This window comes from Pristiophorus japonicus, chromosome 18, assembly GCF_044704955.1.
Source record: "Pristiophorus japonicus isolate sPriJap1 chromosome 18, sPriJap1.hap1, whole genome shotgun sequence".
NCBI lineage: Eukaryota > Metazoa > Chordata > Chondrichthyes > Pristiophoridae > Pristiophorus > Pristiophorus japonicus.
The window spans coordinates 14488728-14506537 of NC_091994.1; the positions used below are offsets into that span (position 1 = coordinate 14488728).

At 46.3% G+C, this 17810-nt stretch overlaps 1 protein-coding gene across 1 annotated transcript in view; it reads right to left on the minus strand.

The window, feature by feature from the left end:
* LOC139228562 (guanine nucleotide-binding protein subunit alpha-14-like) overlaps positions 1-17810 on the minus strand; it is a 93146-nt gene that overhangs the window by 43510 nt on the left and 31826 nt on the right. Inside the window, exon 2 of the mRNA XM_070859679.1 lies at positions 1466-1650. Coding sequence (XP_070715780.1) covers positions 1466-1650 — 185 coding nt within the window. The remainder of the gene's footprint in view (positions 1-1465; positions 1651-17810) is intronic.

The window sequence follows — 17810 nt, forward strand, 5'->3', positions numbered from 1 at the left end:
TCACATCCCCTCTAGACTCATCTTTTGTTTCCTAACTTGTGCCATTACCATCTCATTTTTACCCATCATCCCTTTTGTCTCTCTAATCTCTCCTGCCTTCCACCCAATCACAGACCTCCCTTTTTGTTCTTTCCTCCCCTCCCCCTCTCACTGCCCCTGCACTTCCTTAAGAATCTGTTACATCTCAAATTTTGCCAATTCTGACGAAGGGTCACAGACCCGAAACATTAATTCTGTTTCTCTCCATAGATGCTGCCTGACCCACTGAGATTTCCAGCATTTTCTGTTTTTATTTCAGATTCTAGCAGCCACAGTATTTTGCTTTTATATAATTAATAGAAACTGTTGTTTAACTACAGGCAGAACCATCATTATATAAAACAGACAATCCAGTTCCAAGAAGAAAGATATTTAAACCAGAAGATTTACATAGGGCATTTACATACTTACACCAAGTCACGATCACCCATCACCCCTGACCTACATTGGCTCCCAGTTAAACAACGATTTCAAAATTCTCATCCTTATTTACAAATCACTCCATGGCCTTGCCACCTCCTTATCTCGGTAACCTTTTCCAGCCTCACAACCCCACATGATGTCTGCGCTCCTCAAATTCTGCCCTCTTGAACATCCCTCATTATAACTGCTCAACCATCGGTGGCCGTGCCTTCAGCTGTTTGAACATAAGAACATAAGAACATAAATATGAGCAGGAGTAGGCCATTTGGCCCCACCATTCAATAAGATCATGGCTGATCTGATCATAGACTCAGCTCCACTTCCCTGCCCGCTCCCATAACCCTTTACTCCCTTATCGCTCAAAAATCTGTCTATCTTTGCCTTAAATATATTCAATGACCCAGCCTCCATAGCTCTCTGGGGCAGAGAATTTCATAGATTTACAACCCTCTGAGAGAAAACATTTCTCCTCATCTCCGTTTTAAATGGGTGGCCCTTTATTCTAAAACTATGTCGCCTAGTTTTAGTTTCCCCTATGAGTGGAAATATCCTCTCTGCATCCACCTTATCAAGCCCCCTCATTATCTTATGTTTCAATAAGATCACCTCTCATTCTTCTGAACTCCAATCTACTCAACCTATCTTCATAAGTCAATCCCCTCATCTCCGGAATCAACCTAGTGAACCTTCTCTGAACTGCCTCCAATGCAAGAATATCCTTCCTTAAATACGGAGACTTAAGCTAAGGTTTGGGCCCTAAGCTCTGGAACTCCCTCCCTCTGCCTCTCTACCTCCCTTTCCTTGTTTAAGGCGCTCCTTAAAACCTACCTCTTTAACCAAGCTTTTGGTTATCTGCTGCAATTTCTTCTTTTGTGGCTCGGTGTCAAATATATCTGTTTGTCTTGTTCACACTGCTGTGAAGCACCTTGGGAAGTTTTACTACGTTAAAGGCGCTATATAAATAAAATATATATTTTTAACATTTTACTCATTTTGATCTTACCTTATTTTCCCGCAGTTGGTATCGTATATTCAAAGTGTCCATAGCTCGTGTAAGGGACTGTATTGCAGTGATTATGTTCTGGTAAACCAACTTGGCAAAGGCTTTCCTATCTTCTTCTGAGTATCCAGACCCATGGATAATTCTCATCTGTTTGATGAATGTGCTTTTGCCACTTTCTCCAGTGCCTGGTTTAAAAGAGGTGATGAGGTACAAATTAGATTGCTCACTTAGTTCAGAATAAGGAAAACTATCAGAACAGCCGAGAGGAACGTCCAAATTCCATTGTATTGTCCTACACCCAAATTTGCTGCACAGTGAGCCACTGATTTCAGCTGTCGGAGAGTCATGGCCAGGGAAAAGGGAGATGTTTCTCTATGGAAAAGGGGAGCGAAGTTCAGGGAGGCACAGGCATGCTTCTTGCCTCAACTCGGAAAGGGGCCTGGTCCGATAATGGTCTGCGAGGAGAGAGGGGAGATGTCGAGACCTGAGAAAGTAAATGGGAAGGGGCTGGCTATCCTGACTGGGATTGAGATATGCGGCTCCACATTGCCAGGCTGACCAGACCAGAAGCAAAATCTCAAACGCATCTGCTGTAGTGTAATTTAGTGAAGTGTTTATAGTACTAGGCTAGTAATCCCAAGGTCAAGAGTTCAACTCCCATCATGGCAGGGTATGAAACTGAATCTTAATTTGTGTGTTGGCATCAGGAAAAAAAAATGACCATAAAAGCTGCTGGATTGTCTAAATCACTTGTTCCATAGCAACTACCCCATGTGACTCCAGTTTGAAGTGGCTCTGCTAAAAAATGGCTCACCATCATCTTCTCCGGGCAACTACAAATGGTTAATAAATGGTCAGCCTACCAAAGTGCCAACTGTGGCTCAGTGGGTCGCACTCTCGCCTCTGTGTCTGAGTTTTGAGCATTACTTGAGCACCAAATCCAGGCTGACACTCCAGTGCAGTAGTGAGGGAGTGCTACGCTGTCAGAGGTGCCACCTTTCAGATGAGACATTAAACCAAGGCCCCAGCTGCCCTCGAGGGTGGGTGTAAAAAATCCCATGGATGGAACTACTCGAAGAAGAAGAGCAGGGGTGTTCTCCTTGGTGTCCTGGCCAATATTTATCCGTCAAACAACACCTAAAAACAAATGATCTGGTCATTATCTTATCGTTGTTTGTGGGAGCTTGCTGTGTACAAATTGGTTACTGCGTTTCCTACATTACAACCATGACTACATTTCAAATGTACAGGCAACTCCCGATTATCCGTGCACAGATCTAACGGAGAAGCCACTGCAACGGCACTTTTAAAAACTGTGATTCTGTCCCGTGTACAGCTGCACACGACCATTAAACCCACCCCACACACAGAGTCCTGCACTGACCACTTTCTGCACCTGTCCGCCACTGAGGGTGCCGCCCGGCCTTGGGGGTAAGTAAAGCCGAGTCTCATTCGACCTCCAGCGGTTGAAGCCTTTAGACTGGCCATTTCACCTTTCAGCCTCGCTGCTGGGCCTGATGGCGTCACTAGCGGGGAATGAGCTCGGGTTTCTAGGCAGGATCTGGGGACAGTGCATGCTGGCGCCGTCCGGCTTGTCTGTTCTCTTTCTCCGCCGACCGATGACTGCCGAAGGATTGGAGATTAGGCACGCCGAGTTGGTGTTCGAACTTGTTTCAACATTGATTTGAGGGAGGGGTCGTTGACTCCAGCAATTTAATCTAGCATCAAGTTATAAATTTGGGACCCAAACATTCTCGGCAAGTACGTGCACTCGCCCTAGCGGCAAAATCGTTTACCCGGAATAGCCCGATCCCCGAGGGCCCCTGATAATCGAGAGTTGCCTGTACTGAATTGACTGTGACGTGCTTTGGGACATCCGGTGTGAGTATGCTCACAGGTTTGTGGAGCTGTTGAGTTGTGAGTGGCTTAGCCAGTCATGTGATGTTCACAAGACTCAATAAAACCCCAGCCAGTTGGGTTCGGGGAATCCACGATGAGGCAGCTGGTTGTGAGCCTGGAGGATGAACTAGTAATGTGTAGTGTGATTGTTAAACCTTTTGTTAATAAACCAACTCGTTCTTAATAGCAATGTGTTGCTATAAATTCTTGAGCAAAGAACCCATGAAGCAAATACATTACAATGGTCATGAAAGGCACTATATATATGCAAGTCTTTCTTTCTTTTTCAAGGTAGTGAGCACGCACCCCCTCCCACCCCAGCCCACCAAACTGTAAAGGAGACAGAAGTTTTGAATGGAGGTTGATAGTCCTCCCAACCAGACGGCGAGGGAAACAGACCCTGAAGTTGCATCACTTCCTCCCTCCCATTACAAAAATAGGGAAACATGTCCTGGATAACTGACCACACTTAAAACTACTGCAATTATTGGGGTGGATCGGGGACAGCTAAAAAGGTAATTATTTAAACCATTTATCTGTTGGATACTAATTCTCAAACAATGACACCAGAAGTGAACAGGATAAGCAAATGAACATGCTCTCAGTGCACTGTTGCTAACATGATATCATACTGTGCGTGCAAATAGCACAATGTCCCATTGACTATACCCTGTTGTATCATGTATCATGTGTGTCTACATAACAACAGTCACCGTAATTCATAGCAACTACATAGAATAGAATAGAATGGTTACAGCACGGAAGAAGTCCGTTCGGCCCGTCGAGCCCGTGCCGGCTCTCTCCAAGAGCACCTCAGCTAGTCCCACTCCCCCGCTCTTTTCCAGTAGCCTTGCAAAACATTTTCTTTCAGGTACTTATCCAACTCTCTTTGGAAAGCCGCGATTGAGTCTGCCTAAACCACCCTTTCAGGCAGTGCATTCCAGATCCTAACCACTCGCTGCGTAAAACAGTATTTTCTTATGTCACCTTTGGTTTCACTTCAGTTTCTCAATAAAAGACAATCGCATAGAAATTCAGGAGCGCCCCTTTCTGCTTTTTATTTTGCATATGCAAAGGGCCTGAACTGGAGCGATTAAAACCACTTGTGAAGCACTTTGAGACATTTCTAAAGGTCCTTTAATTTCTCAAAAGTAGAGGTACACGAGATGCCAAACCATTTCGGTTCAAATCAAAAATTGAATCAAAATTGGCATGGATCAAAGTTCCAATGTTAATAAATAAGGTGATTTGAAAGCCAATTCAAAGCGCTCCATTGTATATAATAGGCCCCACTCAAGAACCCATGTATAGACTCAGACCATTACTACATATAGCACTAACAACAACAACAATTTGTATTTATATAGCACCTTTAATGTAGTAAAACGTCCCAAGGTGCTTCACAGGAGTTTTATATGACAAAACAATAAATGTGACACCGAGGTAGGTTTTAAGAAGCGTCTTAAAGGAGGAACGAGAGGTAGCGAGGTGGAGAGGTTTAGGGAGGGAATTCCAGAGCTTAGGGCCCAGGTAACTGAAGGCAGCTAAAGTAAAACTGATTAAATTATGTGCAGTACTATACATATCTGCAATTGTGGTCATTTGTAACTTCCTTACTGCCATTCAGCCTGGGATTGCAGCGGGCCAGGAGCGGGGAGACCATTCGGCCTGGGATTGCAGCGGGCCAGGAGCGGGGAGACCATTCGGCCTGGGATTGCAGCGGGCCAGGAGCGGGGAGACCATTCAGCCTGGGATTGCAGCGGGCCAGGAGCGGGGAGACCATTCGGCCTGGGATTGCAGCGGGCCAGGAGCGGGGAGACCATTCGGCCTGGGATTGCAGCGGGCCAGGAGCGGGGAGACCATTCGGCCTGGGATTGCAGCAGGCCAGGAGTGGGGAGACCATTCGGCCTGGGATTGTAGCGGGCCAAGGCGCTCGGTCCCCCTGGTGGCGTCCAGGCCTCTCCCCAGCAGTGTCCAGGCGTTCAGGCCCCCTTTGGAGACGACGGGGCCTCTACTTCCCCGCAGTGCACCAGGTGTGGTCTAGCCAGGGCTTTGCACATTGCGGGAGTACATTCAGCACTCCAGGTCCTTTCGGCCAGCTGGCCCCGGCCTAACGACGCACACTGGTCCTTTTGGTCAGCCGGCCCGGCCCAACGACGGGCTGTACCTGCCCTAGGTCGCTAGAGGTGAACACTAACTTTTAAACAAATTGATTTACATTATAGATTTTTTTTTTTATCAACTTTTAACCAACTCTTAATCTATTTATTAAACCTTCAATCAACCTGTGTAACCTTAAAAAAAATAATAATTTGGAAAAACTTTTAAACTCTTAAAATTTTAAAACAACTTGGAAACCTTTGGGGAAATGTTTAACCTTGGAAGAAACTTTCCAAAACATCCCTGGGAACCCCAGCGGACAGCCGACCTCCCAACGCCTGTCCCCCAGCTAAGCCTCGGGCCATCTACCATCAATGGTGCTACTCGGCGCCGAGCTTGTGGCCAACACCTCGCCGTAGGCAATTAGGCTCATACAGCAGTGCCTGGTTTTCAGTCGTCTTGGACCTCTTTGCCCCTGGACCAAGACCTTACACCTTTTTCTGGAAAGGAAAACCAGAGGAAGAATGCCGCCTTCATGGAGTCGGCTTCGCCATCAAAAATGAACTGGTCGACCGCCTCAAAGACTCCCCCTGCGGGGTTAACGAACGCCTCAAGACTCTTCGCCTTACTCTATCCTGGAACCAATGCGCCACAGTCATCAGTGCGTACGCCCAACCGATGCAACGGATGAGGCGAAAGAGGGCTTTTATTCCAACCTCGAGACATCCCTGTCCAGCTTCCCCACGGGTGATAAATTGATCCTCCTAGGTGACTTTACTGCCAGGGTCAGCAAAGTCGCAGCCCTCTGGGGAGGCGTGATTGGCAGAGAGGGGGTAGGGAAAGCCAATTCCAGCGGTACCCTGCTACTGACAAAATGTCTAGAACACGAACTCCTCATCACCAACACCCTGTTCCACCAGAGGGACAAATACAAGGCATTGTGGCAACATCCTCGCTCCAAACACTGGCACTTGCTGAACTATGTCATCGTCCGAGCCAGGGATCGCAAGGATGTGCGCAACACCCGCGCCATGACACGAGCTGACGACTGCTGGACGGACCATCGCCTAATCCGATCCATCATCAATATAAACATAGGCCCAAAGCAGAGGGGACAGCGGAAGCAGTGCCGCAAAAAAGTTAATGCCGGTGCACTTAAAGACCCAGCTAAGAGAGTCCTAAACAGCCAACGCCTCACAGCTAATCTGGCGTGCCTTGATGACCCTGAGATGCTGAATGCCCACAGCGCTTGGTCTGACCTCCAGGTTTCCATAACCAGTGCCTGTGAAGAGATACTTGGTTACTTAACCAGAAAATACCAGGACTGGTTTGATGAAAATGATCAGGAGAGCCAAGAGCTAATCGATCGTAAGAGCAGAGCATTTCTGAGCATCAAGCAACAACCCAATTCGGGTGCTGCAAAGCAACGTTACAGACGGCTCATGGCTGAGGTCCAACAAAACACCCAGGACCTAAAGAACAGATGGTGGATGGAGAAAGCACAGGAGATACAACAACTGGCCGACAGCCACGATATGCGCGGATTCTTCATTGCAGTCAAGCCCACCTATGGTCCAAACTCCCAAGGCCCCACCCCACTCCTGGCCAAGAACGGGGAAACACTCATCAAGGACACTGAGGCTATCAGGGCCCGCTGGAAGGAGCACTTTGAAGATCTCCTCAACCGAGATTCTGCCTTTGACTCGAGTGTTCTCAACTCCATCCCACAGCATGTGACCCGCCACCATCTCAATGAAACCCCAACGCTACACGAGGTAGTCATAAAACAGCTCAAGAATAACAAGGCTACGGGTGCAGATGGAATTTATGCTGAGGCGCTAAAGTATGGCGGAGAGGCGCTGTTGGCACAGATACATGACCTCATCTCTCTCATTTGCCGGGAGATTTCAAAGATGCAGTGATCGTGACCATCTTTAAAAAGGGAGACAAGTCCGAGTGCGGCAACTACAGGGGAATCTCCCTGCTGTCAGCCACTGGTAAGGTCGTCGCGAGAGTTCTCCTCAACAGACTTCTCCCTGTGGCCGAGGAGCTCCTCCCGGAATCACAGTGCGGATTTCGTTCCCTACGGGACACAACGGACATGAACTTTGCAGTGCGACAGCTGCAAGAAAAATACATGGCCTTTTTCGATCTTACAAAGGCCTTTGACATTGTCAACCGTAAAGGTTTATGGAGCGTCCTCCTCTGTTTTGGATGCCCCCAAAAGTTTGTCAACATCCTTCGCCTGCTCCACAATGACATGCAGGCCGTAATCCTTACCAGCGGTTCCATTACAGACCCAATTCACGTCCGGACCGGGGTCAAACAGGGCTGCATCATCGCTCCAACCATCTTCTCAATCTTCCTCGCTGCCATGCTCCACCTCACAGTCAACAAGCTCCCCGCTGGAGTGGAACTAAACTTCAGAACCAGTAGGAAGCTGTTTAACCTACGCCGCCTCCAGGCAAGGTCCAAGATCACCCCAACCTCTGTCATTGAACTGCGCACATTCTGAGGCTGAACTCCAGGATATAGTCGATGTATTCACCAAGGCATACGAAAGCATGAGCCTTACGCTTAACATCTGTAAGACAAAGCCTGTTCTCGCCGCACAGCACTGCCCCCCAGTCATCAAGATTCACGGTGCGGCCCTCGACAATGTGGATCACTTCCCATCCCTCAGGAGCCTCCTGTCAACAAAGGCAGATATTGATGCGGAGATTCAACATTGCCTCCAGTGTGCCCTTTTGGCCACCTGAGGAAAAGAGTGTTCGAAGACCAGACCCTCAAATTTACCACCAAGCTCATGGTCTACAGGGCTGTAATAATACCCACCCTCCTGTATGGCTCAGAGGCATGGACAATGTACAGAAGACACCTCAAGTCGCTGGAGATATATCACCAACGATGTCTCTGCAAGATCTTGCAAATCCCCTGGGAGGACAGGCGCACCAACATCAGTGTCCTCGCCCAGGCTAACATCCCCAGCATTGAAGCTGTGACCACACTCCGCTGGGCAAGCCACATAGTTCACATGCCAGACACGAGACTCCCTAAGCAATTGCTCTACGCGGAGCTCCTTCATAACAAATGAGGCAAAGCTGTGCAGCGGAAATGTTACAAGGACACCCTCAAAGCCTCCCTGGTAAAGTGCGACATCACCACTGACATCTGGGAGTCCCTGGCCAAAGACCGCCCTAGGTGGAGAAAGTGCATCCGGGAGGGCGTTGAGCTCTTTGAATCTCAACGTCGCGAGCGTGAAGAGGTCAGACGCAGGCATCAGAAGGAGCGTGCGGCAAATCAGTCCTACCACCCCCCCCCTTCCACCGATGAATGTCTGTCCCACCTGTGACAGGATCTGTGGCTCTCGTATTGGACTGTTCAGCTACCAAAGGACTCACTTTAGGAGTGGAAGCAAGTCTTCCTCGATTCCAAGGGACTGCCTATGATGATGATGATGATGATGATGGCTGCCACTCAGTCCAAAATCAGCTAACTCGGCACACACAATGCAACAACATTGAAGAATGTGACAATAACAGGTTACTTAATGAAAACTTTAAAAAAAAATATATAGAGAGAGAATATATATGAGAGAGAGAACTTTATATGTACTCTGTATCATCACTTCCTATTTTTTATATTCTGCTTTCCCCTTTTACCGATGTCCGCCTGGCTAAGTGGTTTAAGGTTTGGTGCTACTGGTGGCTGTTCTGCATAAACGTGGTCAATCTTTGTTCACATGATGTATTCTTAGCCTTCTACTTCCACATGGAGGATGTGATATTGAAACGGTACAGTATTGTGGTCACATCAATCTCTGAATACTGTTGTACTACTTTTGCAACCAAGGCACGAGGGAGATATTCAGCCCCTGCTGATGGTGCTGTGAAGACTGACAAGGCCGATTCCCCAGTGTCAGAAGATTGAGTTGTTGGGAAGGGCTGCAGAAGCTTAAGTTCTCCAGCTTTGACAGAAGATGACAGCGGGAGCCTCATAGAGTAATATAGGAAAGGTAAATGGAAGCCTTTGCCAGTAGAACCAGATGACTGGTTCATATTAGTGAAAGGCAAATTTATGGCTGAAGCATGATGGAATGAATTTCCAGGCAGGGTTAGTGGAGACAATGATCTTCAAAGCAATTTAAGAGACTGTTGGATGCTATGATGGTGGAACTGCAGGTTTCTGTAGTAGGGAATCCTGACCAACCTTCCTTACAGTGTCTGCTGTGGCTCAGTGAGTAGCATTCTCACCTCTAAGTCAGAAGGTTGTGGGTTCAGGTTCCCACTCCAGGGACTTGAGCACATAAATCTAGGCTGGCATTCCAGTGGAGTGCTGCGCTGTCTTTTAGATGAGACGTTAAACCGAGGCCCCGTCTGCTCTCTCAGGTGGATGTAAAAGATCCCGTGGCACTATTTCAAAGAAGAGCAGAGGAGTTATCCCTCGTTACCTGGCCAATATTTATCCCTCAATCAACATCACTAAAGCAGATTATCTGTTTATTATCACATTGCTGTTTGTGGGAGCTTGCTGTGCACAAACATTACATCAGTGACACACTTCAAAGATACTTCATTGGCTGTAAAATGCTTTGGGACATCCTGAGGTTCTACATAAAATGCAAGTCTTTCTTTTTTTCTTCCTCGTTTGGATTTTTATTATAAGTTAAGATGATCAAAAGCTTGACTGGATGCAATGGTCATTTTCTGCTTTAGGTGGGAAGAATGTTGGCTGCAGAAATTAGCAGGGCATAGTTGAGTAGTGGAGATTTGAGACTTTTTGAATATTCTCAAATCTTATTTAATTACTTTAGAAGATCAAGAAGTATTGATGCAGAACTTTCCATCAGGAAAGATAATGATGGGATTGAGTCTGTGAAAGGGTAGATTGTAGATGAACTGAAAGGAAGAGGCTTGATAGACTGAATGGACTCTTCTCATTCCAAATGTATCCTATTACTATGCCAAATGCCAGTTTTTTTTGTAAAGTGTCATCCCCAATTTCCATTGATTGTTATCAATGACATAGGTTTTCAAACTGGGATTCATTTTGCTAAAGTAGTAAAGTGCATCATAACTCTTTACTCTCACCCAGCAGAAGAACCAAATGATTCCTCAAGGAAATGGGCGCAGGTATTACCGCAGTTGATTTCAGCTGCCAGGAAGGCACACAAGTGCCCGAGGCAAATATACGACAGCCTGCAGATTATGTGTTTTCAAAACAGGTACATGATGACAAGAGAACCTGTTTAACTTCATTGTATTCTAACAATCGCCCAACGGGAGCAGGGAAATCAAATATGACACTGATGGAGTTAAAGGCATTTACGCGAAAACAATTTAAAAAATCAACGTGATGAGATGTTAGTGTTACAGTAAGTATGCTCTCCCTCATTCCTTGAATGATGTCTATTGTCTACATATCTTTGGGACAGATTGATTATTTAGCTTCAGGCAAAAGAGAAGGTTGAGTTGCAGAGAAAGCACTTTCCTCAGCAGCTTGGTGTTCCTAAATCGATATAAAGATCATGGAGCCGATTTCCACCCAAGAGATTGGTATGCAAAATTAAAGCATATGGTATTGAAGGTAATGTACTGACATGGATAGAGAACTGGCTGGCAGACAGGAAGCAGAGAGTGGGGATAAACGGGTCCTTTTCGGAATGGCAGGCAGTGACTAGTGGGGTGCCACAGGGCTCAGTTATGGGACCCCAGCTATTTACAACATACATCAATGATTTAGATGAAGGAATTGAGTGTAATATCTCCAAGTTTGCAGATGACACTAAACTGGGTGGCGATGTGAGCTGTGAGGAGGATGCTAAGAGGTTGCAGGGTGACTTGGACAGGTTAGATGAGTGAGCAAATGCATGGCAGATGCAGTATAATGTGGATAAATGTGAGTTTATCCAAGTTGGTGGCAAAAATACAAAGGCAGAATATTATCTGAACAGCAGCAGATTAGGAAAAGGGGAGGTGCAACGAGACCTGGGTATCATGGTACATCAGTCATTGAAAGTTGGCATGCAGGTACAGCAGGCGGTGAAGAAGGCAAATGGTATGGTTGGCCTTCATAGCTGGGGGATTTGAGTATAGGAGCCGGGAGGTCTTACTGCAGTTGTACAGGGCCTTAGTGAGGCCTCACCTGGAATATTGTCTTCAGTTTTGGTCTCCTAATCTGAGGAAGGACGTTCTTGCTATTGAGGGAGTGCAGTGAAGGTTCACCAGACTGATTCCCGGGATGGCAGGACTGACATATGAGGAGAGACTGGATCGACTGGGCCTGTATTCACTGGAGTTTAGAAGGATGAGAGGGGATCTCATAGAAACATATAAAATTCTGATGGGACTGGACAGGTTAGATGCAGGAAGAATGTTCCTGATGTTGGGGAAGTCCAGAACCAGGGGACACAGTCTTAGGATAAGGGGTAGGCCATTTAGTACTGAGATGAGGAGAAACTTCTTCACTCAGAGAGTTGTTAACCTGTGGAATTCTCTGCCGCAGAGAGTTGTTGATGCCTGTTCATTGGATATATTCAAGAGGGAGTTAGATATGGCCCTTACGGCTAAAGAGATCAAGGGGTATGGAGAGAAAGCAGGAAAGGGGTACTGAGGGAATGATCAGCCATGATCTTATTGAATGGCGGTGCAGGCTCGAAGGGCTGAATGGCCTACTCCTGCACCTATTTTCTATGTTTCTATGTTTCCACCCGCCCAAGTGCCGTCGATGGCTGCCGAGGCACCGGATGGTACTTTGGGCGGGATATTCATGAAGAAGGTTCCCCAAAGGTCGGCGGGCGGCAAATGGAAGACGTACGCCGCCAATCTGGGATGTAGCGGGCGGGAGGTCGCATTCTCGGCGGCAGAGGCATTTGCCGCCCAAGTGCCGCCGAGGATGGAGTCGGGCCCACGGAGGGTCGGAGACCTAAAAATAAAAATCACAAATGAAAAATACAAAAATTATCCGAAGACCTTCAGGGGACCCCATGCAGGTAAATCGCTGTTGAAAATGTTTTTTTAAATGTTCACTTACTTTTTTTTCAGGTTCTTCAAGACTCACCGTCGGGGCAAGACCAGCCTGCAGCCAGCGGTCCACCCCCGTTCTGCCGCCGAGTCCCGCCCCCAGGAATCTAGGAGCTCGGTGGGCGGGAGCTCAGTCGCACCACTCGGCTGTCCGCTGATGTCAGCGGACGGTTCCCGGCAGCTCTCCCCTCCCGCCCACCCCTACCCGCTCCAGGTCACCTCCAAAGTGGCATTGGGCGGATTTGCAGGAGGAATATCGGTGGCAGTGGGCGGTGGGCTGATGAAAACCGACCCCCATATGATCTTCCCGAATCCCGTACTGTATAACACTTGGCCTTAACAAATCTCCCGATATATCCAATAAGGCTTCCGGAGCAATGCAGTTGGGTTATTTGTCAAGATGTGGCAAGAAATCTGCACCAGTCTGAACACATTTCCCAGGCGATTGCAGAAATTATCCATAAATACGTATGGGCGTGTACAAATCTATTGCTTATGCACATGCCTGTCACATTGTTGCAGCTAATCCAGGTTCCTAAAATCTATAATAGACTTCCCGAAGATTACTGGGCTACAGCTGCATTGCAAAAGGAGCAATTTACCTAAATAATAGCCATAAACGCTCAAAGTTATAAACTGTGGGAGAGAAGGTATGTGCAGGACAAAATACACTTAAAGACTGTACACCACGCATAAGTAGTCTTCCTTTCTTCCTTTCACTCACCCTCCACATATTGTTAGGAGTATGGGCCGTAAATTGCAGCCTCTCCGAGTGTGTGCTATTACGTCAGTAATGTACCTATGAATGACTCCACGAGAAAATGTGTTGTACTCAAACTGTAGTGACCTTGGTCCTTTATTCATAACTCCAGAGTGGAGGCAGCCGCATGGTGGCTCCCCTTTTATACAGCCCCTGCCACCAGGGCAGGATACCCCGGTCTCCACCAGTTGCACCCTCTTGTGGTGCCAGCATGTACATACACAGTGTAAACCTTATTGATAGTACTGCAGGTAAACAAGTCTCCATCTTATGCAACTATACAGTGACTACACAGAGTCTGCATATAGTCTGCATATATAACATGTATGATGTGCGCACATACCCAAAGAGGCCTCACAAATACCGGTTCTCGTGCCCATGTGCCAAGAACCAGCATTTACGATCTGTTAGAATGTCTTTTGACAGATCACATGCATTCCTGGAAAAAGGACATTCGCGGGGCAGAGATTTGGGATATTTGCCCAACTCCTGCCCAGCGAATGTCCTTCAAACTCTTACGCCTGGTAAAAGCAGGCGTATAGCTTACTCTAACCTGCGTAAGAGTTATGCAATATAGAAAAATTCAATTTTATCACTAATTTTTATATTAAAAATCTTGTCCAATAAGGTAAGTTTATTTTTAACCCGATGAAAGCATATAAAAAAAGTTCCAAAAAAAATTTTTTTTTTCTGAAACATTTAATTGAATTCAATTTCAATTAATTTTAAATATGTGAGGATTTAAAAAAAATGTATTGTGTTGTGTTTCTGGGGGTAATCTCATTGATAGTAATGGGAGCTCGTGCAAACAGAACTCACCATTACTATCAATGAGAATATTACATTCTGACTGGTGGTCCAGGCCCACGTGATCCCAGGCTGCGCTTATGTTCCTGGGATGTGTGGGCTGCGAATGGAAGCCTCGGACCGCAAGTCTACGTTCCTCCGGGACCACCAAGTTCCTTCGGAAAAAACATTTTGGTTGGAGGCATCCACCTGCAGCAAGCCTCCGACCGCAATTTACGGGCATATATCACAGTGTTGCCAGAATAGGAGTTAAGTGGGAATTGTTGACTTAAGGATTGATGCATCAAATAGTATATTCTTCAGAAGATAAGTGTTTAGTAAAGACATGATTATCACTCCTTCCAGCTGTTTTAGGAATGGAGCCCAGAGCATCTCCTTTAGCATTAATAGGACATGGCTAACAACCACTGGAGCAAAGAGCTGAGGACCAGCGTGTGGCTAGAGACATAGCTAGCTGGTGGATGTTTGGAAGGTTTACAGCAATAATGCTCGCACCAGGGAACTGTGTTCACAGGGCACGCCGGTCCAAGTTGGGATGTAACTTTGTAGCACTGATTCTCTCACACATAACCCCTGTGAGTCGAACTGGGCTGGGAGTAGATTTGCCCACCACATATCTTCAGAGAATAGAAATGTCCTGAGTGTAGTACTTGCTCAGTGGGTTTCACTTGGCTCGATGGAATGTATGTCCCAAATGTATGAGGAGGATAAAAACAAAGACTTGATATTGTGTCAGTATCTAGCACAAGTTGGAGGCAGGATAAAATCCCATCTTCACTGAACCAACATTAGGCTTTGAACCCTCGCCCGCCCTGAATCAGAGGAACACCTCCATTCTACCAACGAGATATTTCCATTTCTCGGACCAATCCTACTCGTGGCCTCTTGGAGTGAGACTGACAAACAAAATAATAATGTTGCACTGTGGAGTCACGTCCACTGGAAGCTGTGTTGAGAGCAGCCAAACTGGTTTCACTTAAGATCATTACAGCCATCAGAATCAGACCATTTTCAGGCCATCAGTCCAGGCCGTACTTGAACTTAGACCTGGAAGTGAAGGGACAATGTTCTAACCTGCACTGAGTCTCACAAAAGATTTTGCGTGTCATTAAATAAAACAGCTGCACGGGGTTACTCAAAAACATCTGCATTTTCTTGATAAGGCCAAATATAGCTACCAGTAACTTAGCTCAAGATTGAAATCGAAGCGTAAACTAATTTTGTAATACACTATATTCTGGTACAATTTGTTTATGTTCAGGGCCCTCACTGAAGGGCCAAGGACTGCAGTGCGGAATACCATCAAGGTTTAGAGATTAGCCAGGAAGAGGAGATAAATAAAGAAGTACCAGTTAGCTCACCCAATACATGGGGCTGGAAATTCGATTGAAGGTTTTTTAAGGCGTTAATGCCGTGCGGTGGGCGAATTTAACGCCGGGAAATGGTTTGCATCGGCAGCCAAAAAATTCAGTGGTTGCGCCCTGACAGTGGAGCGGAGCACTAAGGGAAACGTTCGACACTTATCTCAGGGCGCTAGGCCGGGTGAGCAACTGAATATCCCGTGCTCAAGAGACAACTTCGTAGCACCCTAAGGGAGGCCTCCCGGCAACAACGAAACTTTGAAGCAAAAAACACTCCCTATATATTACTCACCCTAAATAAAGGTAAATCACAACAAAATGAAAAATATAGATCAATCACACTTATCTCATGCAGTCATTCCTTCCCTTAGCGCCCCGGGACAGTTCTGAACTCCAGCTTTATCTGGCGGGTCACTACGGGACGCCACGGGTGCAGCGCAAACCAAATTTCGAATGCATTTCGATACCGGGGGCGTTGCACACTGGTGCGACGCTTCCGGGCGATACTCGTCAGCACCGCCTGAATTTGCCGAGCGGCGAGAATGCCAGCGCTCGCGACTGCAAACCCTTAAGCGCCCCTGTTCCCCCACTCGCGAGGGCTGGTATTCCACCGAATTTCTTGCCCTTAGGGTTTTAATAGTCAGTAGATTATGAGAGGAAGGGAAAACTGAGGGAGGTCCTGGGAAAGAATGAGCTGGGACACGAGAGGGTAAAATGCACGTATTCGCAATACAGCGAGGACGTCGAGAGAAGGGCGATTATGTAGGATGGCATATTGCAGCTTAGGAGGAGCAAAATAGGAACATTCAGATAAACAATGACGATAGCATTATCATAGAATGATACAGCACAGAAGGAGACCATTCAGCCCATAATGCCTGTACTGGCTCTTTGAAAGAGCAATCCAATTAGTCCCAATGCCCCAGCTCCTTCCCCTTTGCCCTGCAATTTCTCTTATCCTTTTCAATTATATACCCAATACCCTTTTGGAAGTCAGCATGGAATCTGCTTCCACCACTCTTTCAGACATTCCAGCTTATCAACAAAATAGAGAAAGAAGAAATTGTGAAGGAGGTTGCAGGCTTTGAGAAAGAAAGACTTGGATTTATATAGCGCCTTTCACGACCACCGGACGTCTCAAAAAGCTTTACAGCCAATGAAGTACTTCTGGAGTGTAGTCACTGTTGTAATGTAGGAAACGCGGCAGCCAATTTGCGCACAGCAAGCTCCCACAAACAAACAATGTGATAATGACCAGATGATCTGTTTTTTTGTTATGTTGACTGAGGGATAAATATTGGCCCAGGACATCGGGGATAACTCCCCTGCTCTTCTTCGAAATAGTACCACGGGATCTTTTACGTCAACCTGAGAGAGCAGACGGGGCCTCGGTTTAACGTCTCATTCGAAAGACGGCACCTCCGACACTGCAGCACGCCCTCAGCACTGCACTGGGAGCGTCAACCTAGATATTTTTTTGACTTGAACCCACAACCGTTTGACGCAGAGGTGAGTGTGCTACCCACTGAGCCACAGCTGATGTGAGCGAATTGCCTAGCATGTGACAACGTTTTGTTTGTATCAAGTGAAGCACAACAGAGACATATTAGATAGAAGAGTTTGCATTTTATCTATGGTTTGTGCATACTTTAAATCATTTCTTTTTAACTAACTGGAGAGGGTTTGGCGGGACGCAGCATGTTTGTGTTTTTAATCAGATCATCACCAGATCTGTGGTATTTATTGAGAAGAAGTTGTTCCAACAAAAATAAATGTTAGTGATTTAAAAAATAAAAATAATATATTGACAAGGTCTCTCTCCCATACCTAAACAACTAGAATTTCAGTGTTGTCCTGGTATCCCACCACAGTAAACAATGTTTGTTTTACTAAGAAATGATGATTCAAAAAGCTCTGGAAATAATCCTAAATAGGCCTTATTTAATGGGTTACCAGTATCAGTGATAAACCTGCTGCAACATATTTTGCTTTTCTTCTACTGCCAATAGCATAATTTTTTTCCTCTCAAATCATTGCGCAGATGTATTTTGGGGCAGCCATGGTCATTCCCACTAACTACCACCAGTTATTTTTGGCCAAACCAACACTGCAGGCCACACATAGCATGTTCAGATGAGTACAGTAGTCTAATGGTTCTGGACCAGCAAACCATGGTTGTGGCGTCCCATCAGCTACCTAGGCCTTAGGCTCTGGTATTCTCTCCTTAAACCTCTCCACCTTGCTACCTCACTCTCCTCCTTTAAGACACTTCTTAAAACCTACCTCTTTGACCAAGCTCTGTTCTAATATCTCCTTATATGGCTTGATATCAAATTTTGCTTGATAACGCTCCTGTGAAATGTCTTGGAATGTTTTATGATGTTAAAGGCGTTATA